Source organism: Myotis myotis, unplaced genomic scaffold, assembly GCF_014108235.1.
Source record: "Myotis myotis isolate mMyoMyo1 unplaced genomic scaffold, mMyoMyo1.p scaffold_m19_p_7, whole genome shotgun sequence".
Lineage (NCBI taxonomy): Eukaryota > Metazoa > Chordata > Mammalia > Chiroptera > Vespertilionidae > Myotis > Myotis myotis.
In genome coordinates this window covers 78,023,235-78,046,159 of record NW_023416379.1, presented here as the reverse complement: position 1 = coordinate 78,046,159, position 22,925 = coordinate 78,023,235, and the positions used below count along the sequence as shown (strand labels likewise).

The following is a 22,925-nucleotide window of genomic DNA, read 5'->3' as shown; positions in this document are numbered from 1 at the left end:
ATGGAGGAGCCAGGGAAGAGCACTGGGGCATCTCACCAGTGAGATGAGAGGGGAAGGCCGGCAGGGCCCAGAGCACAGGAGCTGGGAAGAAAACGATATCACTGCAAGTAGGACGGGAATTTTAAGCAGAAAAATGCATGATGTGATCTGCATTCTGAAAAGATCTGTCTGGCCGAGCAGAAAGGGGTGGGAGAGTACAGGCGTGGAAACAGCCTCCTTCTAGAACAGGGGTGGGCAAACTTTTTGACTCGAGGGCCACAAGGGTTCTTAAACTGGACCAGAGGGCCGGAACAAAAGCATGGATGGAATGTTTGTGTGAACTAATATAAATTCAAAGTAAACATCATTACATAAAAGGGTACGGTCTTTTTTTTTTTTAGTTTTATTCATTTCAAACCGGCCGGATCCGGCCCGCGGGCTGTAGTTTGCCCACGGCTGTTCTAGAAGGACGTGCAGTGATCCAGGCAAGAGATGATGGTGGCTTGGACTACAGGTGGGTTCCCCAACCTTGGCACTGACATCTGGGACTGGGTCATTCTTCGTTGTGGGGCGTGTGCTGTGCACGGTAGGGTGTTCAGCAGCATCCCTGGCCTGTACCCACGAGATGCCACTAGCATGTTGCCAACCGCGCCCTGGGGCAGAGTCTCCCCTGAAGAGAACGCTGGACAGGGAGGGTGTATGTGCGCGCGCGTGCGCGCAGGTGGAGGGCAGCTGACAGAACCTCAGTGTGTTCTGGGGGTGGGGTGGGGACTTGCTGATGAACTCACTGTGGAGGGTGAAAGAAAGAGAAGAATCCAGAAAGAGTGTGTCGGTCGTAACATAAAAATGTGATTTTTAAATGAAACTAGCTGTTTTCACTCCTTTTACAAAACTGCCCTCTCTTCTTCCTCAGCCACTCTCATTCCAGCGGGACCTGTCCTGTGAGAAAGGCAGGGCAGGTAGGGCCAGGAGTTACGCGGTGTTAGGAGGTGGAGTCACTGGAGTCCAGGGTCCCCCAGGTCTCCATTTCCTGTCGAACATGTTGAGTGGGGAACCGGCTGTCACTGTAATAAAAGTCTGTTGTGAGCTTTCCCCCTCAAAAGTGCTGTATTCTCCCAGACTAATTAGCATCATCATTTTCAAGCCCTTGAAGGCAGAGAGAAGCAGAGACAGAGCAGTCGCATTTCACACCCTGGAAGGGTGCTAAGTGACTTGGCTGTGGGCCTCCAATCTGGCCTCAATGTGTCACAGCTGTGCTGTGTGGAGTCGGGGGAGGCAGAAAGGGTAAGAGTGATTCACTCGGAGATGAGGCAATGCTGCTGCTGAAAGACCAGTTACACGTGGTCCCCGAGCTGTTCTGCCTCCAAGCAGCTCAGGGTCTCCCGAGGCAGGCATGAGCCAAACGCCAGGGGCGGGGAGGTCTGCAATCAGAAGCACCTAGACTTCCGGGGCCAGGATGTGTGCCGCACAACAGCAGGGGGCGCTGCTCACATGGCTGCCTGGAAGTCCGTCCCTGGACAGAGCACAGGACAGCCCTGCTCAGGAGGACAGGAGTCTCAGGTCCGCATTTCACATTTCCCGTGTTCTGTTCGGGAGAACCATTCTGTGATGGAATGATAATGGAAATGAAAGCAATGCAAAGAAGACATGTCTACTTCATAGAGAAGATGACGTGAGCGTTCCTCTCTGGAGCAGAGAGCTCCTCGGGGTGTGACTGCTCATCACTGTCAGTGCAGGAAGAAGAGGAAGCAGGACGCAGCAAAGGAAATGTCTAAATGCCATGGGGCTGCTGGGTTTCTCACGGGACAATTTCAGCCCCTGAGAAATGGGCCAGGTTGCAGGCAGGTGGTGCTCCAGGCTGGGAAGTGGGGGGGGGGGGGGGGGGGGAATCCTAATTAAACACCTCCTAGCAGGACAGCCCGGGTCTCATTACAGGGAACCCGAAAGGACTGTCCACATTCTTCTGTTGGAAGGAATGTGCTGTATCAAAGGTTGCTTGAAATTAGAATCCTCTGGTTAGAGGGGGAGGTGGGTAACTGGTCTGCCAGGCATCTGTGGGAATGACACTGACCCTCACAGGACGTGATGTGTGGACAGGGGGCTGCTGCACTTGCTTGCAGGAGGCCAATGCAGGAAAACGGAAAGCATGCTTGACTTAGAACCAGACCCAGAGTCGCAGCCCCATCCTGGATACTCCGGAAGCGCGTGACCGTGGGCACACTTTGGAACCTGAGCTTGGGTTTCTGCAATCCTTACCACGGGCGGGCACCCGAATGAACGTAAATTTGTCTTGTGGGACAGTTTTTGCAGGGCGCCCTGTAACATGACTCAGGGCCATCCAGATACACAGCACCATCACTGTGCCCTCACAGCAACTACAGTGTTCGCTGTGGACAGGAGGGCTCTCCAGCTGTAAAACGGCATTGTAGCACTCTGCCCCTCTCACAGGACCGTGAGGATGGAAAAATGGCTTCAGTTCTAGGAACGGCCCCACGTTCTCCATGCAGCTCCTTACTCTTTTCCTTCCCCGAGGAGAAAAGCCGCGAGGACCACTCACCGTCACCACCACGTACGAGCACCAGATCACCGAGCTGAGATGAAAGACCACCAGCTGTCCAGATTCGTTGAACTTGCTGTGTTTGACCTTGGAGAGATGAAGCCTTTTGCTGATTTTCTAAAGAACAGAGAGAATCCCACATATTAATATACAAGCGTATTGGTAGTGGGCAGGTTTCAAACTCTTGCTCCTTCCCACGAAAAAAGGTTAAAGTTGGAAGCCAGCCATAATCCAAGTCGTTCAGTGTAGGACTACTGTGTGCAGAGTGCTATGTGAAGCGAGCATTTAGAGGAAGCAGCGAGATTAGTGTCCGCAGCCCAGATGTAAAGAAAACAACCCAACCAGACTGTGTAGGACGGGCCACAGGACGCTGTCCTGTCTTATCTCAGGCAGTCTCTCCGCTCGTGACAGTAAACATTGCTGTTTCGTGTGCTGGCTAAAGAAGCCTGTGAGAGGGACTGAGTGTGTGAGAGACGGCCAGTCCACAGGACCAACCGGGGCATGAAATTGGGGGTGAAGAGGTTCAGAGCTCCTCCCGGGTGACTCCTGCGACCCACGCATCTCCCCAGTTTCTGGTTTCGGAATCTAGACGCATCACTTACGTCTAAGATGTACTCCTGAACCACAGCGTGCAAGATGATGGTGATGAAGATGTAGAACAAGATGGTGACCAGGTCCTTGGGCCCGTAGTGGTAGTGCACGGTCTCGCTGTCTGCGGAGGTAAGAAGAGCCCCGTCAGCATCCCTGGGTGAGGAAGCAAGCGCTCTGGGACCCAAAACTGGAAGGAGATCTGGATGTGCCATCAGTGCTTTCCTTCTGAAGAAAGAGCTTCTTCCCCAGAATCCTGCCTCTGGACTTGACCCCTGGAAAGTGCCCAAGGGGAGGGCTCAGGGGAACAAACACACGTCAACGTGTGATGGCTCCACCTCCTGAGCCTGGGCAGGAGAGCACAGTGCTCACAAGCCAGGGGTCGGAGACAGCCTGTCTCGATCACTCCCTGGCTGTGTGTCTGTGGGGAAGTGGCCACCCTCTCTGAGCTGCAGTGTCTTCCCCTGTGAACAGGACTGTAGTTATACTTCATCAAGGAGGCACAGCACAGGGGTTCAGAGTGTGGACTCAGAAGCCCGAGTTGGTATCACAGCTGCCATTTACTTCCTACGTGACTCTGGGACACCTCTAACGTGTGGCCTTTCTGTGCCTCAGTTTCCTCATCTGTGAAATGAAGGTAACAGCAGTTTCTGTATCATAAGGTTATTGTGAGAATTAGATGACATAGTCAATGCAAAATGCTTAGAATAGTATCTGCTACATATGTATTTGCTACTATTTGTGTTGTCGATGTTGGGAGAAGCACACTATTATGAGAATAAAATGAGATGATTTGTAGGCAAGATGGTTATTACAATGCCTATGACCATGTGAGCATGCAATAAATGGTTTACGAAAATATTATTTAATAGTAATCAATTGGAATCCCAAATATATTAAGTCTTCTGAAGCTCAGCTAGTACAGTCTCTTTCTCCGTGGACAGGGGACTTACACCCACGTCTGAGGAGCGGGCGCAGGGCTGCCAGAGTTTGTGAACTTGGGCCTGGATGGCTGCTGCTCGGTAACTGCCCTCCCACCAGCAGACACACTGGCCGCCCTTCCAGCTGTGCTGCATTCTCGCTGAGTCACACGCATGAGTCATCGCTCTGCTGGGATGCAGTCACCAGCAGGAAGGTGAGTTTCGGGGTAGTCTCAGACAAAGCGGAGCCCGTTAGGTCACGGAGAGTCGACCCAGCCTCCGACACCCTGGGCTGGGGGACTGTGACAGCGGGCAGGGGTGGGGGATGGCAAAGACAGGGAGCACATGAACTCTGAAACCAGACACACTTTTCTTTTTCCTCTCCCTGCTCCTTTCCACAGAGACCTACTCTGTGAGAGGCACTGGGCTAGCTGTTAAAATAGGGATAGAAGACTCTGTCTGGACCGTGAGGTGTACAGACCTGCAAGGAGACTGAAATAAATGTCCCGCTCCTTACAGACGGGCACGCGGTACCAAGAGGTAAACACAGAAACACAGGGAGCCAAGGCAGGCAAGGCCTGACTCCGGCTGTGCTGAAGCAGTGAGGTAGCAGGTCAGGGAGAACAGATCCCAGGAATAAGCAGGGGTCACCCCAGGCAGAGGAGGTAGCATCAGCAAAAGATGCATGGAATGAGGCTGGAATGTGAAGGAATGGGGAGGCGGTCATGGCAGGTGATGGGGCCGCTGTGAATGCCCTGGGTGCCACGTGAAAGGGTGTGGGCTTTATCCTGAAGGCTACATGGAGACATTGAAGAATTCAAATTCAACAGGAAAATGATAACATGTGGGTTTTGGAAAGTTACTCTGGCAGCAGTGAACAGCATGGAGCCGGGAGGTAAAGACACCACAGGGAGCTGTCACAGGAGTGGTCCAGGTGGGGAGTGGTCCAAGTGAGTAGCTCCGAGAGCAGGAGAGAGAGGGTGGGGGGGGGGGGGTGCCAGGGACAGGGTGGTGACCCTCCAAAAGAGGCTCAGATCTGGGGGACGGGGTGGTGGGTCAGGCACTGAGCACTGAGGACGGAGGAAAAGACCAGCAGAGGGAGGAGAGATGGGTGTGGAGCTAGCCTCCTTCCTGTCATCCGTCTGTAAAGCTCGATGACATTTTCCCTACCTTCTTCAGAAGGAAGGATCAAAGGAGACTAATTAGATGGCAGCATATTTTGAAACTGTAAAAGCACTAGCCACATGCAAAGTTTCATCATCAAGACCAGCAAATTAGGCAAAATGGGAGTCATACATAACACCAAAAACAGCACGGCCCAAAAGCAGTGAAATCACACATGTCAAGACTTTGGATTATCCATTTCAAAGTCTATTCGGGGTCCTGCCATTTTCCACCCCAAGTGCCCAAAGAGATGTGAATATAGCCCTAAATTCTTCTTGAAACAAGAATGAATGTATGATTGATACATTACTTTGTTCCTTCGCTGTCGAGAGCTACATGCATGCTTGCTCATCAACCAATCAACCATGTCCAAGGCTCTGTGCTGGGCACTGAGGAGATGGCAATGAGCAAGGCGGGCACCCTGCCCTTCTGGAGCTTAGCAGGTCGCATCCAACTCTCCTAGACTGAAAAACCAGAGGCCAAAGAGTTCTACAGCAACAAAAACAAGCAGTTACTTTAAAAATATCTATTAAGTGGGCTTTAATAGGTATTTCTCTAAATAAGACATACCAATGGGCAACGGATACATGAAAAGGCACTCAACATCACTATCATTAGGAAAATGCAAACTGAAATGACAGTGAGACACCCTCACACGCATTAGAATGGCCATAATGCAGGGGTTGGGGTGGGGGTAAAAACAAACAGAAAATAACAAGTGCTGGCGAGGATGTGTATAAATTAGAATCTTTGTGCATTGTTTGTGGGAATACAAAATGGTACAGTCACTGTGGAAAACAGTATGGTGGTTCCTCAAAATTAAAAACAGAACAATCACATGATACAGCAATTCCACTTCTGGATATATTCTCAAAAGAACTGGGATCAGGGTCCTGAAGAGACATTTGCACACCCATGTTCATAACAGCATTATTCAACAGCCAAGGGTGAACAACCAAGTGTCTATCAACAGATGAATGGAGAAACAAAATGTGGTATATACTTACAACAGAATATGATTCAGCCTTAAAAACAAAGGAAATCCTGTCACATACTACAACATAGATGAAGCTAATGGACACTATGCTAAATACGCCAGTCATGAAGAGATAAATACTGTATGATTCCATCATATCAAGTTCCTAATGTAGTCAAATTCATAGACACAGAAAGTAGAATGGCCCTAGCCGGTTTGGCTCAGTAGAATGGCCCTAGCTGGTTTGGCTCAGTGGATAGCGTGTCAGCCCACAGACTGAAAGGTCCCAGGTTCAATTCCGGTCAAAGGCATGTACATGAGTTGCAGGCTTAATCCCGGCCCTGGTTGGAGTGTGTGTGGGAGGCAGCCAATTGATAGGTCTCTCTCACATGAATGTTTCTCTCTCTTTCTGTCTCTCCTGCTCCCTTCCACTCTCTCTAAAAATCAATGGGAAAATATCCTCAGGGGAGGATTAAGTTAAAAAAAAAAAAGAAGAAAAGAAAGTAGAATGATGGTTGCTAGGGGATAGGAAAAGGGGAATGGAGAATTGCTGTTTAATGGGTACAAAGTTTCAGTACTGCAAGATTCTTTGCCTGACAATATGAATGTACTTAACACTACTGAAATGGACACTTAGAAATGGCAAGGACTGTAAATTTTATATTATACTAGAGGCCCAGTGCACGAATTTGTGCACGGGTGGGGTCCAGCCAGCCTGCTCCTATCGGGGCTGATCGAGCTGGGCCGGCTGGGGGGAGGGGTCGCAGGTAGTTGGCCGGCCCTGCCCCCTGGTGGAACTCCCAGTCGAGGGGACAATTTGCATATTAGCCTTTTATTATATATTCACCACAATTTAAAACAGACACCAACTGCCTGGTGTGATAAATGCTTTGACACAGAGTGAAGGCTGAGGGGGAAATAACAAGGAGCAGAAAACTCACAGAGAGTGAAGGGGACAGGGAGCCGAGGAGTACAGGGGGGAGAGCTTGGGAGGGTGGGTGGGCTGAGGAATGAGGTGAAGCTAGAGAGCAGGGGTGGGGCAGGCTGCAAAGGTTCAGGCCCTGGGACCAAGGGCCCCCCTACGTGGAAAGCTACTGGCGGATATTAGTTACACACATGTTTGTAATGATCCCTCTCTTGCTGAATGGGTTAGAGAGGCAGGGAGAGAGGTTAGAAGGCGCCTGCAGGGACCCTGGGCCAGGGTGGCGGTGGGGGCCTGCACTAGGAAGGCGGCAGAGCGGTGGAGAGAGACAAGTTCAGAGAGATGTGGGTGATGGAATCAAAAGCAGCAGCTGATGGACTGGCTGTGGAGAAGGATCCCAAAGCACCTTCTGCCATTTCATCTGTACCCCGGAGCCCTCTGTGCTTTCACAATTCTTCAACGTGTGCTGTCTTGCTTGATCCTCAGAACCATCTCATAAGATAAGCAAGGAAAGTGAATGAAGAAACAGGATCCAGAGAGTTAAGGGACATGGGCCATTTCTCAGGTCTCCCACTGTCCAAAAGCCATCTTGGGGTCAACCCGACCCTCTCATGCCCTCCCCAGTTCCCGAATACTTACTGGTAAGAAGCCGCCCCTTTGATCTCTGTCTCCTACAATCCTAACAAGCAGCATCCCATGCAAACACCCCAACGCTGTGCTCTGATTCATACGCGTTCTCTCTCTGCTTCCCCTTATGTGTGGTCTTCCTTCTGATCGGAGCAGGAAAGTAAATTGGTTTGACCCCGTCTGCTTTTTTTCCACAGAGCTATGGAGGCTGGAACTCTGTGTTCTTCTTGGAGGCTACACACAAACTGATGGCTTTGATTCTTTTCTTTTTCCATTTTTGGTTGCTCACGAATTCTTATAAAAATCCCCTCCCTACCCCAGTTCGAGCTCCCACTCCCCCGTCCCATGAGCTCTCGAAAAGAATGGCAGTGGTTTGGCAGGAACCCGAATAATTCCTTAGAAGAGCAAGTGTTGGCATGTCTCTGAGCTCTCAGACCAGAGAGGTGATTCTGATCACAAGTCACAGCAAAAGGCCTCCAGGGACCAGGTGGGCAAAGTGGTCCAGGTGTCTGAAGATAAATCCTTTCCATGCAGAGGTACACAGAGGTACCTTCTACAGGACACTTTCCACTGCTTTTCCTTCAACGTACCGCCCTCTTGGCCTATCTTTCACATTTCCATCAGGACAGAGGAACAAGTTTAGGAAATACCCACTTTCGCTCTAGCTGGTTTGTCTCAGTGGACAGAGCGTCAGCCCTCGAACTGAAGGGTCCCAGGTTCGATTCCAGTCAAGGGCACATACCTCGCTGGCAGGCTCGTCCCTGGCCCTGGTTTGGGCGCATGCAGGAGGCAACCAATCAGTTTGTCTCTCTCGCATTGATATTTCTCTCTCTTTCTGTCTCTCCCCCTCCCTTTTCTCTAAAAATCAGTAGAAAACAAAATCCTTGGGTGAGGATTAACAAACAAACAAAAAATGGAATATCCACTCTCCTTTAATCCTACTAAAACAAAAACCACAGTTAAATCGGGGATAGATGGTGACAGTCTCAATGTTAGGGGTGCACTAGAGAGGATACATTGGTTTGACTGTGGTGACTGGAAACTGCAGAGCATGTGTCCCAAGGGGCTGGGAAGGTGCTTCGGCCACTGTGGCCATGGGAGGGGTACCAGCCCAGTGTGGCCAGATTCCCGATATTTCAAAAGCAAAGAGGGTGATATTGGTGACTAATCCAAAAATTTTAAAAACACATTATGGACCAACACCAAACTGGCCAAAGAAAACACATCTGAAGCCAATTCTGACCACAGGCCACCAATTTGCACTCTCCAGCCTAGATGACCGCTGGCAGCTTTCCAACACCAATATCCTATGAGTCTTCTTCCTACACGCCCCCCCCTAGAGTATACCAATATGCCCTGCTGTGGAAATTAATCTAGGTTTGAAAGAGATCACCTTCAATTTCAATAATGATCTTCCCACTATAGAGGAGTTATCCCATTTGCCATCAAAAGTGACACTGCTTACTTTGCTTATCTCTGATCATAATTTTAAAAGACAACTAAAAAAAATCAATGAGAGCCTTGGTCCTTTTGACAACCTCTGTTACCAGCTGTCCCTTTTCCAGAGTAACATTCTTTTTTATTTTTTTATTGATTTCAGAGATGAAGACAGAGGGAGAGAAAGACAGAAACATCAATGAAAGAGAACCATTGATCGACTGCCTCCTGCACGCCCCACACTGGGGATTGAGCCCACAACCAGGGCATGTGCCCTGAACGGGAATCAAACCACTGACCTACGCTGGCGGGGTGGGACTGACATTCTTATTGACCTCCTATGCTTCCTATGGCTATGAGATGTTTTTCTGTTCCCTTTGGTGTCACCTGTAAGCGCTTCTCCTGCCTGCCTTGACAGGTTCTGATCTTTTTTTTTTAATATATATATATATATATATATATATATATATATATATATATATTTTATTGATTTTTTACAGAGAGAAAGGGAGAGAGATAGAGAATTAGAAACATCGATCAGTTGCCTCCTGCACATCTCCCACTGGGGATGTGCCCACAACCAAGGCACATGCCCTTGACCGGAATCGAACCTGGGACCTTTCAGTCCACAGGCCGACGCTCTATCTACTGAGCCAAACCGGTTTCGGCAACAGGTTCTGATCTTATCTCGATACCACTGTGCACGTTCTGACTGAACTGGTTGGCGGCCACTTGTTGTGTTTTTCATATCCCTTAGAGTCCAAGCCCATGAGGCTGGCTCTGCCTTTGTCTGAAAAACTGGCTGTTTAAACAGCATCAATGCACAAATTAGAGGCTTCTTTCCTGCCCAGTGTCCCCTCTCACCACTGCAAACCTGCGATTGTAAAATTTATTTTTGAGTGGTTTCTGTGCTACAGCCAACTCCTGTTTTCACATTATTTAGAATCTTTTACTATATATATATATATATATATATACACACACACACATTCCAAATTTAAGTAGGAAAAAAGCCACCTTAAGCAAAATCAAGGGGCAAATGATCACTTAGGGCAGTGGTCGGCAAACTGCGGCCCCTTGAGTGTGGCTCTTCCACAAAATACCACGTGTGGGTGAACACGTACAGCGCGATTGAAACTTCGTGGCCACACTCAAGGGGCCAAAGAGCCGCCTGTGACTCACGAGCCGCAGTTTGCCGACCACTGACCTAGGGGAAAATATTTACAATTCAGATCATACACAAAAGGCTAATCTTGCTAATATGTACACAGCTCCTAGGACTTGAGGATAAAAAGACAGAGAATGGGCAAAGGATATAAACCGATAATTCACAACAGAAAAAAAGCACAGATGGCCCTTATACATTTAAAAAGATGCACAGCCTTATACAGAAGAGAGAAATGCAAATGAAGACTACAAGGAGATACCATTTTATACCTATCAGATTGGCAAAAATCTGGAGCTTGACAATGCACTCTTGCTGAGGCTGTAGAGAAACAGGCTTTCTGCTAGCGGGAATGCAAAATGCACCACCTCGTAGGATGGGCAACGTGGCAGTTTCCATCGAGATTACAAATGCATGGGTCCTTTTATGTAGATATTCCACTCCTGGGAATTGATCTTATTGTCAGTACCTGCTATGTTCAAATAACATGTGTACAAAGTTATGCACGGCAGCACTGTGTTAACCAATAAACGAATGGAAACAACCCAAACTGTTTTCATCTGTAGGGGAATGGTTAAATGAGCCACAGTCATCATACATCGCAAAGTGCGGCTGTGGACCAACAGCGTCAGCATCACCTGTGAACGTAGAGACCTACATTCCTACATACCTACCCAGGCCTACTAAACCAGAAACTCAAAGGAGAGCCCAGGAATCTGTGTTTTAACAACACCTCCAGGTGCTTCTCAGGCACACTAAAATTTAAGCAATGAAGCAAGCTGCTTTAAAAATCAGAGAGAAATGAAGATCAAGATCAGGTGAAATGAATTAGGAGCCAGAAGCAAAATGGTAGTTGCTTTGAGGGGGTTACTGACTAGATTACAGTGATGGCGAACCTATGACACCGCGTGTCAGAGGTGACACGCGAATTCATTTTTTTGGTTGATTTTTCTTTGTTAAATGGCATTTAAATATATAAAATAAATATCAAAAATATGTCTTTGTTTTACTATGGTTGCAAATACCAAAAAATTTCTATATGTGACACGGCACCAGAGTTAAGTTAGGGTTTTTCAAAATGCTGACACGCCGAGCTCAAAAGGTTCGCCATCACTGAGCTAGAAGGAACATGAGGAAACTGGGAGGCTGTACCTCTATCTAGATCAGTGCTTCTCAACCTTGGCTGCACATTTGAATCACCTGAGAATCTTTTTAAAATCCTGATTTCTTGGCCTCATCCTCTGGAAATTGTTTCTTTGTTACTAATGTTGTGGCCCCACGCCATAACAAAGAAACAGAATTTCCAGAGGATGAGGCCCAGAAATCAGGATTTTAAAAAGATTCCCAGGTGATTCTAATGTGCAGCCAAGGTTGAGAACCACTGATCTAGATGATGGTTAGTTACATGGGCGCGCACATACGTAAAAATTCATCATGCTGTATGTACTCTTAAGAAATATGTGTGCTTTACTGCACATGTTATATGCACTTCAGTAAAACTTTGGGAGAAAATGATGATGCTCCCTGGACAGTGATATGAAATGATACCCAGAATACATTATTTAGTGGAAGAAAAAAGCAAGGTACAGAACATATGATCTTCTACTTGTTATGTGAAAAAAGGGGAGAAAAGAAAACGATGGACTTGTTTTTGCATAAAGAAACACTGGAAGGTGCAATGGAAATTCTGAAGGACACACAGGGAATGATGCAACTGCCCACAGGATGGGGTGTCAAAGGGAAAACACGCTAACTTCTTGTACAGATTTTATTTGAAACGTGAGTGTATTTTCTAGTCAAAAATCTAAAAAAAAAAAAAAAAAATCTTCAAATCGTTCCTGCTTTGTACAAATAGAAATTTAAAAGTTGTGTTTTCCCTACTTCGTTGCTGTTTTTTTGTTAGGTTTGGTTTTTCCATAGTGGCCCAGGCCTGACATGAGGAGACCTGAAGCTCATGCCTGGAGCCGCCAGTTGCCCATCATGTGATTCAGGGTCGCTCTGCCTCAGTGACCCTTTCTGAACAGTGGGGATAATACTGTCTACCTTTCTCACAAAGCTCTAAGGCTAACACAGCAGACTTAGGAACTGTAAAGTAAGTGCTGCATAAATAGATGGGATCAACAGAGAGAATCAGAAGCTAAAGGAATAGAACAGGCACTATCCAGCACACACAAAAACACTCCCATCAGGGCTCGTGTAGGACAATACAGACAACTAGAAGCCATTTATTGAGCACCTGCCCTGTGCCAGGCACTGCAGTGGCCACGTCCTGTAAGTGACATCATTTACTTCTCACAGTGATCCCGAGTTAGCCCCGTTCACAGACAATGGCAGCAGTAACTGTGCCCGGGAATCTAACCTCGCCACTGATGGCAGGGACCAAGGCCCTCCGTCTCCCAGCCAGGCCTCTCTGCTTCCTGACTCCCCTCCAAACCACACAGAGTGCATTCATCAAACCCACCCCACCGGCCTGCCCGCTCCCAGGGGTGTCAGGGAAAAAAGAGGGACCGAGGACGGGCACTGGGCACACAGTAGCATTCTGCCCTCCCCCGTGGCCCCGTCTCCCCGGGCTGCCAGGCCACATCCGCTCTGACCTCCCAACCTGGACGACGTGGCCAGTGGCCTCTGAATGACAAGCACCACTGTGGTTCTCACACACACACTGTTAGGGGCTGAACTGTGGTTCCCTCCGCCCGACAAAGAAAGACAAAAGGAAGTCCGGTACCTCAGATATGGCCTTACTTGGAGATAGGTCACCAAGTTAAAATAAGGTCTTTAGAGGGGGCCCTAACCCAACACAACTGGTGTCTTCATAAAAGGGGGAAATTTGGACACAGAGACAGACACACTTAGAGGGAGGATGGCCATTCCCAAGCCAAGGAGAAAGGCCTGGAACAACTCCTTCCCTCACAGCTCTCAAAGGAACCAACCCTGCTGACACCTTGATTTTGGACTTCCAGCCTCCATAAACATGGGACAGATTTCTGTAGCTGAAGCCCCTCAGTCTGTCGTGGCAGCCCCAGCAAACTCATACACACATAACAATCCCCTGTTCCGCCCCCTTCAGGCTGTTCAGAGAATTAAAGATATAGAGCCGAGGAATCTTCAAAGTTACCATTTTAACCCCATATTGCATGAACAAAATGTATTTCCTCCAGTTTTACAGGAAGACAAGTATATTTTTATGATGCAAAAAGATAGCAAAAGTAAGAGAAGCATTAAAAAGAATTTAGAAATAAAAGTGCCTGGCTTCTGAATTGTTTTCTTGAAGTAGCATTCCTTTGTAAAATGTTTTAAACCTCCTTTTGGCATTCAGGAAAAAAAAAAAGTATTACAACTCCTAGGAGCCAGGCACACACTCAGCCTCCACTGCAGTTTATACACCTGAGGCTTCTACACACAGTCGGCCTGGGCAGACCATGCCTACAGCTGGGGAAGGTGTGAGCTTTGTTTTTTAATTCAAGAAAGCCATGGGGAGAAACCAAGATGGCGGCATAGGTAAACACCGGAGTTTGCTGCCTCGAACAACCACTTCAAAAATACAACTAAAAGACGGAACAGACATCACCCAGAACCACAGGAAGGCTGGCTGAGGGGAAATTCTTCAACTAGAAGGAAAGAGAAGAGCATACTGAGACTCAGAGGAGGCTCAGTGCGGAAAATACAAAGGTGCGGAGGTGCACGCGGAGCGGTCTGGTGGCTGAGGGCGCGGTTGTCGTTTTCAATCGGGAGGGAGGCTCAGGCTCTGAGCTCCAGTTCCAGGCGAGTCTCTGGGGACCCAGACTCAAATGGGAGAAGCGGGACTGTCTGGCATCGATCGGAGCGAGAGGGCAGTTTTCTCTCCAAGGTTTGCAGCGGTTGCTGGGACTCTGAGAGGCAGAGCCTCTGGGGACGGGACTGAGAGCAGCCATAACTGCTCCCTCCGCCCACCCTGTTGATCCCGTGCGACCCGCCCCGCCCAAGCCCTACGCAGAGCCATTTGCGGGATAGCCTCAGGCAAAGGCTAGATTAGCACCTCCCTAGAGGACAGAAGTTCTCCCACTGCAGACACAGCTGATTCTCACAGCCAGTTGGCCCGGAGGTCAAATCCCCCTAGTATTAACTACAACAATCAAGGCTTAACTACAACAAGACTGCGCACAAAGACCACTAGGGGGTGCACCAAGAAAGCATAAAAAATGCGGAGACAAAGAAACAGGGCAAAATTGTCAATGGAGGATATTGAGTTCAGAACCACACTTTTAAGGTCTCTCAAGAACTGTCTAGAAGCAGCCGATAAACTTATTGAGATCTACAAGAAATCTAATGAGACCCTCGATGTTGTGATAAAGAACCAACTAGAAATTAAGCATACACGGACTGAAATAGAGAATATTATACAGACTCCCAACAGCAGACCAGAGGAGCGCAAGAATCAAGTCAAAGATTTGAAATGCGAAGAAGCAAAAAACACCCAACCGGAAAAGCAAAATGAAAAAAGAATCCGAAAATACGAAGATAGTGTAAGGAGCCTCTGGGACAGCTTCAAGCGTACCAACATCAGAATTATAGGGGTGCCAGAAGATGAAGAGAGAGCAAGATATTGAAAAGCTATTTGAAGAAATAATGACAGAAAACTTCCCCTACCTGGTGAGAGAAATAGACTTACAAGTCCAGGAAGCGCAGAGAACCCCAAACAAAAGGAATCCAAAGAGGACCACACCAAGACACATCATAATTAAAATGCCAAGAGCAAAAGACAAAGAGAGACTCTTAAGAGCAGCAAGAGAAAGAAACTCAGTTACCTACAAGGGAGTACCCATACGACTGTCAGCTGATTTCTCAACAGAAACTTTGCAGGCCAGAAGAGAGTGGCAAGAAATATTCAAAGTGATGAATGCCAAGAACCTACAACCAAGATTACTTTATCCAGCAAAGCTATCATTCAGAATTGAAGGTCAGATAAAGAGCTTCACAGATAAGGAAAAGCTAAAGGAGTTCATCACCACCAAACCAGGATTATATGAAATGCTGAAAGGTATCCTTTAAGAAGAGGAAGAAGAAGAAAAAGGTAAAGATACAAATTATGAACAACAAATATGCATCTATCAACAAGTGAATCTAAGAGTCAAGTGAATAAATAATCTGATGAACAGAATGAACTGTTGATTCTAATAGAATCAGGGACATAGAAAGGGAATGGACTGACTATTCTTGGGGGGGAAAGGGGTGTGGGAGATGCAGGAAGAGACTGGACAAAAATCGTGCACCTATGGATGAGGACAGTGGGTGGGGAGTGAGGGCGGAGGGTGGGGTGGGAACTGGAAGGAGGGGAGTTATGGCGGGGGAAAAAGAGGAACAAATGTAATAATCTGAACAATAAAGATTTAATTAAAAAAAGAAAAATAAATATATATCCGATTCTAATACAATAAAAGTTGCTATAGCAAAAATGCAAAAAAATAAAGAAAGTCATAAAGAAAAAATAATTCCTGAAGATCACATACCAAACAAGTCTAAAATTATGTATGTTTTTTTAAACTTGGATAAAAGTAATATAAACAGCCCATGGCTAAATTAAGGACAAAAATTATTTCAGAAAGAACAACTGAATAAGAAAAATTGTCCTACCCAATAGATAGAATAAAAGGGATGACCAGGGGCGATGGGAATGGGAAGAAGTAAGAATGTGGGTGGGGTCCAGGTCAGAGGCTGTGTGAGGGAAGGGAAGGAGCAGAGGCAACCGAGGCCGCAGGTCAAAGATGTCACCACCGGGCTTCTGGTCCTGTCCCTGCACTTGGGTCTGGTTAACAATGAGCCACAGTAACTCAGTGGTTCTCCCTCCTCAAACCTCTGGAAGTTCCACGCTGAACGGGATAAACTCTCTGGGCTGTAACAGGGAGTTGGACAGAATCAAGTCTAGGCTGCAAGGCGTGACTCCTGAGGTGCTGGTTACACGAACAGAGATGTGTTCACTTTGTGAAAATTCATGGAGTGACCTCTCACGGCTTGTCTCCTTTTCTGCACAACTGCTAGACTTAAGCAGTAAGTGCTGTGTCCTAAATGGTTGTACTCCACCCACCAAATTCACACGTTGGAATCCTAGCGCCCAATGTAATGGTGTTAGTGGTAGGTCCTTCGGAAGGCGCTTAGGCCATGGGGTGGAGCCCTAGTGAATGGGATTAGTGGCCTTATAAGAGGCCCCATGGAGCTCCTGGCCCCTTCCACCATGTGAGGATAGAACAAGAAGCCTGTGATCTGAAAGAGAGCCCCACCTAACCACGCTGGCACCCTCTCAGACTTCCAGCCCCCAGAACTGAAAGAAATAATTTCATTGTTCATCAGCCATCCAGTCTGTGGCTTTGCATCATAGCAGGCTGAATGCACTAAGACAATAAGTTTACTGAACACAAAGCATCAAGTCCAGAGCTGCTGTGAGTCCTGGGTCAGAGCTCCCACTCTTTCTCAGAGGGCCTCCAATATGCAGGTCTGTGCTTTCTCCTATTTGTACAGACAGGACTTGGGGCCAAAGGGCATCTTGGTGGCTGTTTGGCCTGAGAGACCAGGGCAGAGCCAGATCTCTGCCTCCCTGATTGGGTTTCCCCTCTGCCCATCAGCCTATCTGGCAAACCCAACCTTCCCACAGCTTCCCTGGGGACTGGTGCTGCAGGAGGTGTGAGCAGCCCAGTCTTTGCCCTGCCTCACTGGTGCATCCTTGGGACTGTCAATCAACTCTCCGCACCTCCGTTCCCTTTGCTGTAAAAGGATCAGGCCAGCCTACGTGAGTCTCGAGTCTCCTCCAGCTGGAGAGGGTTGGGTAGTGTCGTCTGTCATCAAGTAAGGCTTCCACCCCCGGGGCCACTGTTGCCCACCTGTCTGTTCCTTTTTTTGTCTCTCACAAGCTCATCTTACAAAGAGGGGCTCAGTTGGATATGTGATGTCAATCTTTCAAGTACATGATACAAGCACAAGACAAGACTAATTCCTGCCAGCCAGCACAGCGAACAAAGCCACACTCTGGGCCTTGGACAAAGGCCTTCGGCTGAATGAGGCTTTGAAACCATCTGTCTGAGGTTGTTTTATGGGGCAGGGTGTCTCACCCTAGAAGGAGCTGTGAGAACAATGGCCAAGCTAGGTGCGGGGGGTTCCCGGGCTTTCATCTCTAGCCACACAATGCCACACAGCAGCTGGTGGCCATAAAGCCCACTGGGACCAACAGAGCCAGGGATGGGTCCTTGTTACCTTTCATTCCTGCAAAATAAACCCTCCCCTGGAAGAGGTCCCCGCCTCATCCTTCTGTTCTAGGTGTGCAGCGCAGGCAGGTCAGGAATGCCAGCCACCACGACTCCTACCCACACTGCCTTGCAGGCGTCTGTGACTTCTGATGAGGGGCAGCCCCAGCCTGAAACCACATCCACCCAGTGGTTCCCCTCCGTCCCTCACCCCTCGACCAAACACAGAAACACCAAGATTCAAAGAGAACAGAGAGATGCAAACGAGCCACAGGATTTGGTGGGTTGCCCTGTCATACCTTCGGGGTCAGAAGATGGGGTCATTTGGAAGCCGACTGGAGCTCTCTGCTCAGGACGCTGAGAGCACTGCCTCTCAGACTTGATCCAGAATTGCGGAGGCCTCGTTAAAGGAAAGTTCTGACACAGACGCCTGAGGTGGAGCTGAGAGGCTGAGCTCCTAACAAGTGCCCAGGGGATGCCTGTAGAGCGGCCTGTGAACAATGTGAGTGGCAAGTGTTTGGGAGGCCTCCTAGGGCTCTGTCTTCAGGAAACACGGGTTGAGGCAGGGACTGTCACCTTTAATTTTGCAGATGAGAGATGGAGACCCAGATGTTAAGTGGTCTGCCCAAGACCAATCTGCGTATTAGTGGCACAACGCCAAGCGACCTTGTAAACACTTAGCCTGCTTAAAGTCACCTGGTCTATGTCAGAAGGGAGGCCAGGCAGGCCTTGAGTCTGTCTGCACGAAGAATGGAACCTCTGGTCTTTGCTGACCTTTCACAGGCTATACGTTGCTTGCCATAATACCAGATGCTGTGTGATATTTTAATCAGAAAGAAGACTCAATGTCTAATGGCAAGACCAGAAACCTGGCATTTTATTCCCTGCCAGAGCTGAGCAGGGTGTATGGCAGGCAGACAAAATACAGGACAGCCAGGGAAACTTCAGTTTCACATAAAGATTCATTTTCTAGTGTAATTATGTCCCATGCATAATTTGAGATATACTTACAATAAGAGAAAGTATTTCTTGTTTATCTGAAATTCAAATTTAACTGGTGATCTTGGATTTTTATTTCCTAAGTCTGGCAACCCTAACAGGGCTGCAAGTGGGAATAGGAGAGTAGGAATTTGGTAACAGGGAACATTTCCTGCTTCATCACTGTTGACCTTAAAGAAAACCGCGAGGATACTGGCGTGGCAGGCGCCCCACCAGGATGCGCAGCTTATTACTGCGACGACTGTGCCAGCTCTTCCTTCAGTCGTCTCTCTGAATGGAGCGTCTCTGCATGTATAGCTGCTGTTATGAGTTGAATTGTGTCCCCAAAAGATTCATATGTTGAAGTCCTACCCCCCAGCATCCCAGAACGTGACCTAATATGGAAACAGGGTCGTTGCTAATGTCATCAGTTGAGATGAGGTCACAGGGGAGCAGGATGGGCTCCGGATCCACTGTGACTGATGTCCTTGCATAGGGGAACTTTGGACACAGAGGCCAACGTGCAGGCAGAGGGAAGGCCACGTGAAGATTGGCCTCGTGGGCCTCGTGCTGCCACAAGCCAAGCAACTACCAGAAGCCAGGACCGCGGCCTGGACAGACCCTTCCCTAAATAGCCTGCTAGCACGCGTGGCCCTGCTGACTTTGATCTTGGATTTCCAGCCTCCAGAACTGTGAGACAATATATATTTCTGCTGTTTGAGACACTTGGTTTGTGGTATTTTGGTGACAGCAACCCTATAAACAAATGCTGGGAGCTGGGAAGAAGACGGGAGAGAAGGAGCAGGAACAGACCCAAACAAGCAGGAGAGGTCATCAACACCACCACCACCGGCTGTTCTCCATAGAGCGTGAGAACCTCAGCCGAGCGCGGAAAGCCACGGTGTATGAAAACTCACCGCCCTGCTAAAACTCAAGCTTCAAACATCGAGTTGAACAAGTTACATGCTATATACAGGAGAAACATCAGGGATCACAATCTACCCTGTTACACAAAGTACGTCGGCCTTAGAGATATACAGGGGGGTTTAAAATTCGCAACCTCAATAGACCAGTTACTGTGAACAGGTTTTTTCCCACAAGTCTGCCTTCCTCCCATACATACAAACCAAACATTACTGGGTTGGTGTCTAAAGAGCTCAAGAAACAATGAAGCAGGCTGTTCTGATTTCATTGTCTCTCTTGATTATTTGCTCGTCATATTTCAAATGGCCCCAAATGGCAAGATTTCAACAAAAGATAGACTATTTAACAATACTTCATCCTCCCTTTCTACAGTAACTGAAAACTCCTCAATTCAGTGTAAGTTTTAATGTATCTTCCTTTCCCCAGGCCTCGTAGCCTGGAGGAGGATTCAGCAGCCCCACCCCTAGAAAATGCCAAACCCAGCCGGCTCCAGCCACACGGCCCTCATTTACTAAGTGCGCCAAGGTATTTGTTTCACTCCTGAGGCCTCTGCACATACTGAGCCCTCAGCCTGGACTGTACGTTCTTCTACACAGACCCGCCTCCCTATACCCTCAGCACAACTTCCTACACACGCAGCTCAGACATCAACTTCTCAGAAACATCTTCCATCATCACCCTTTTATTTTTCCTGACCATGTAACCTTGTGTATTTCCTTCTCCACCCTTATTGCAACTATAATTATTTGTTGTTTGCTTGTTTATTATCAATCCCTCCCTAACCAAATGGTAAGCTCCGTGTGTCAGAGAGCAGATGTGTTTTATACATTACTCCAGGGCCCAGTACACAGGAGGCACACAAATATTTGTCTGGCTTGATCAGTTAATTATTTAAAACAAACAAACGAAGGCATGAGAGGACCAATGCTGGCACACGCCCCAAACATGGTGGGATGCCCTCCATGCTCAGAGACTCTGAGTTCAACCCTGGAGCATAAAGTCTACACTTCTCATCCTGGCTGTGAAAGGGATGCTTGTAGGGTATCACTTGTCCGCTGGTTTCTCTGAGAAAGTTTTCAAACTTAAAAACCAACCCTCTGATTGTCATCTGGTTTTACAAACAGATAAAAGCTTGCCTGGTCACACACATATCAGATGCTGTGGTCCCTACTTTCTCACGGTAAATTCAAAAAGCTGTGTGGGGTCATGATCTGGGGTCCTACGTAAATTGGCTTTAAGGAGAAATGTAATGAAAACATTTGATAACTGAATATCTCTTTATAAATTAGTAAACTGATATTCTCACATAAAAAAAAGAAAAGCCTTATCTTTACAAAAAACTTAGGATTTATGGGTCCTAAGAATTAGATGGCAGAGGATATTTTGGCCATACATATATAAAACCTTTAAAATGTACACACTACTTGACCCAGAAATTCCAGTAATAGGAATTGATCCTTGTAAAATAATCATGAAAAATGAAGAAAAAAAAGAGAAAAGAATTATGAATACATGCAAAAATTTAGCCACAAGAATTTTACTACAGCACTGTTTACAAAAACTAGAAACTTAAATATCCAATAGTATGAGATGGAATAGATAAGTTGTGGTAATCCTTATTAAAAAATACTTTATAGCTTTTCAGGAGAACCAAGATGGCGGCATAGGTTAACGCCGGAGTTTGCTGCTTTGAACAACTACTTCAAAAGTGAAACCAAAAAACGGAAGGGACATCACCCAGAACCACAGGAACGCCGGCTGAGTGGAAGTCCTACAACTAGGAGGAAAGAGAAACGCATACGGACACTCAGAGGAGGCGCAGTGCTGAACGGACACTCAGAGGAGGCGCAGTGCTGAAGTCAAATTCTGAGGTGCGGAGTGCGCGAGCGGGCTGGCGGCGGAGGGCGCGGTTGGCGTTTTCAATCGGGAGGGAGTCGCAGACTCTGAGCTCCAGGTACGGGCGAGTCTCTAGGGACCCAGACTCAAACGGGAGAAGCGGGACTGTCTGGCTTCGGTCAGAGCGAGTGCAGCTTTCTCTCTGAGCTTTGCAGCGGGTGCTGGGACTCAGAGAGGCAGAGCCCCTGGGGACAGGACTGAGAGCCGCCATAACTGCTCTCTCCGGCCCACCCTGTTGATCCTGTGCGACCCGCCCCGCCCAAGCCCTGCACAGAGGCATTTGCCGGATAGCCTCAGGCAAAGGCTAGATTAGCACCTCCCTAGAGGACAGAAGTTCTCTCACTGCTGACACAGCTGATTCTCATAGCCACCTGGCCTGGAGGTCAAACCCTCCCTGGTATTAGCTACAACAAGGTTTAACTATAAGACTGCGAACAAAGACTACGAGGGGGTGCACCAAGGAAGCATAACAAAATGCGGAGACAAAGAAACAGGACAAAATTGTCAATGGAAGATATAGAGTTCAGAACCACACTTTTAAGGTCTCTCAAGAACTGTTTAGAAGCCGCCGATAAACTTAATGAGATCTACAAGAAAACTAATGAGACCCTCGATCTTATATTGGGGAACCAACTAGAAATTAAGCATACACGGACTGAAATAGAGAATATTATACAGATTCCCGACAGCAGACCAGAGGAGCGCAAGAATCAAGTCAATGATTTGAAATGCGAGGAAGCAAAAAACACCCAACCGGAAAAGCAAAATGAAAAAAGAATCCAAAAATGCGAGGATAGTGGAAGGAGCCTCTGGGACAGCTTCAAGCGTACCAACATCAGAATTATAGGGGTGCCAGAAGATGAGAGAGAGCAAGATATTGAAAACCTATTTGAAGAAATAATGACAGAAAACTTCCCCCACCTGGTGAAAGAAATGGACTTACAGGTCCAAGAAGCGCGGAGAACCCCAAACAAAAGGAATCCAAAGAGGACCACACCAAGACACATCATCATTAAAATGCCAAGAGCAAAAGATAAAGAGAGAATCTTAAAAACAGCAAGAGAAAGAAACTCAGTTACCTACAAGGGAATACCCATACGACTGTCAGCTGATTTCTCAACAGAAACTTTGCAGGCCAGAAGGGAGTGGCAAGAAATATTCAAAGTGATGAATGCCAAGAACCTACAACCAAGATTACTTTATCCAGCAAAGCTATCATTCAGAATTGAAGGTCAGATAAAGAGCTTCACAGATAAGGAAAAGCTAAAGGAGTTCATCACCACCAAACCAGGATTATATGAAATGCTGAAAGGTATCCTTTAAGAAGAGGAAGAGGAAGAAAAAGGTAAAGATACAAATTATGAACAACAAATATGCATCTATCAACAAGTGAATCTAAGAATCAAGTGAATAAATAATCTGATGAACAGAATGAACTGTTGATTCTAATAGAATCAGGGACATAGAAAGGGAATGGACTGACTATTCCTGGGGGGGAAAGGGGTGTGGGAGATGTGGGAAGAGACTGGACAAAAATCGTGCACCTATGGATGAGGACAGTGGGTGGGGAGTGAGGGCGGA

At 47.5% G+C, this 22,925-nt stretch overlaps 1 protein-coding gene across 2 annotated transcripts in view; it reads right to left on the bottom strand.

The window, feature by feature from the left end:
• Window positions 1–22,925, bottom strand: part of TRAM2 (translocation associated membrane protein 2) — an 83,346-nt gene that overhangs the window by 16,232 nt on the left and 44,189 nt on the right. For both annotated transcript variants that reach the window (XM_036317364.1, XM_036317365.1), the window contains exons 3-4: window positions 3,139–3,248; window positions 2,537–2,653 (exon numbers count right to left, since the gene is read on the bottom strand). In XM_036317364.1, coding sequence (XP_036173257.1) covers window positions 2,537–2,653; window positions 3,139–3,248 — 227 coding nt within the window. The remainder of the gene's footprint in view (window positions 1–2,536; window positions 2,654–3,138; window positions 3,249–22,925) is intronic.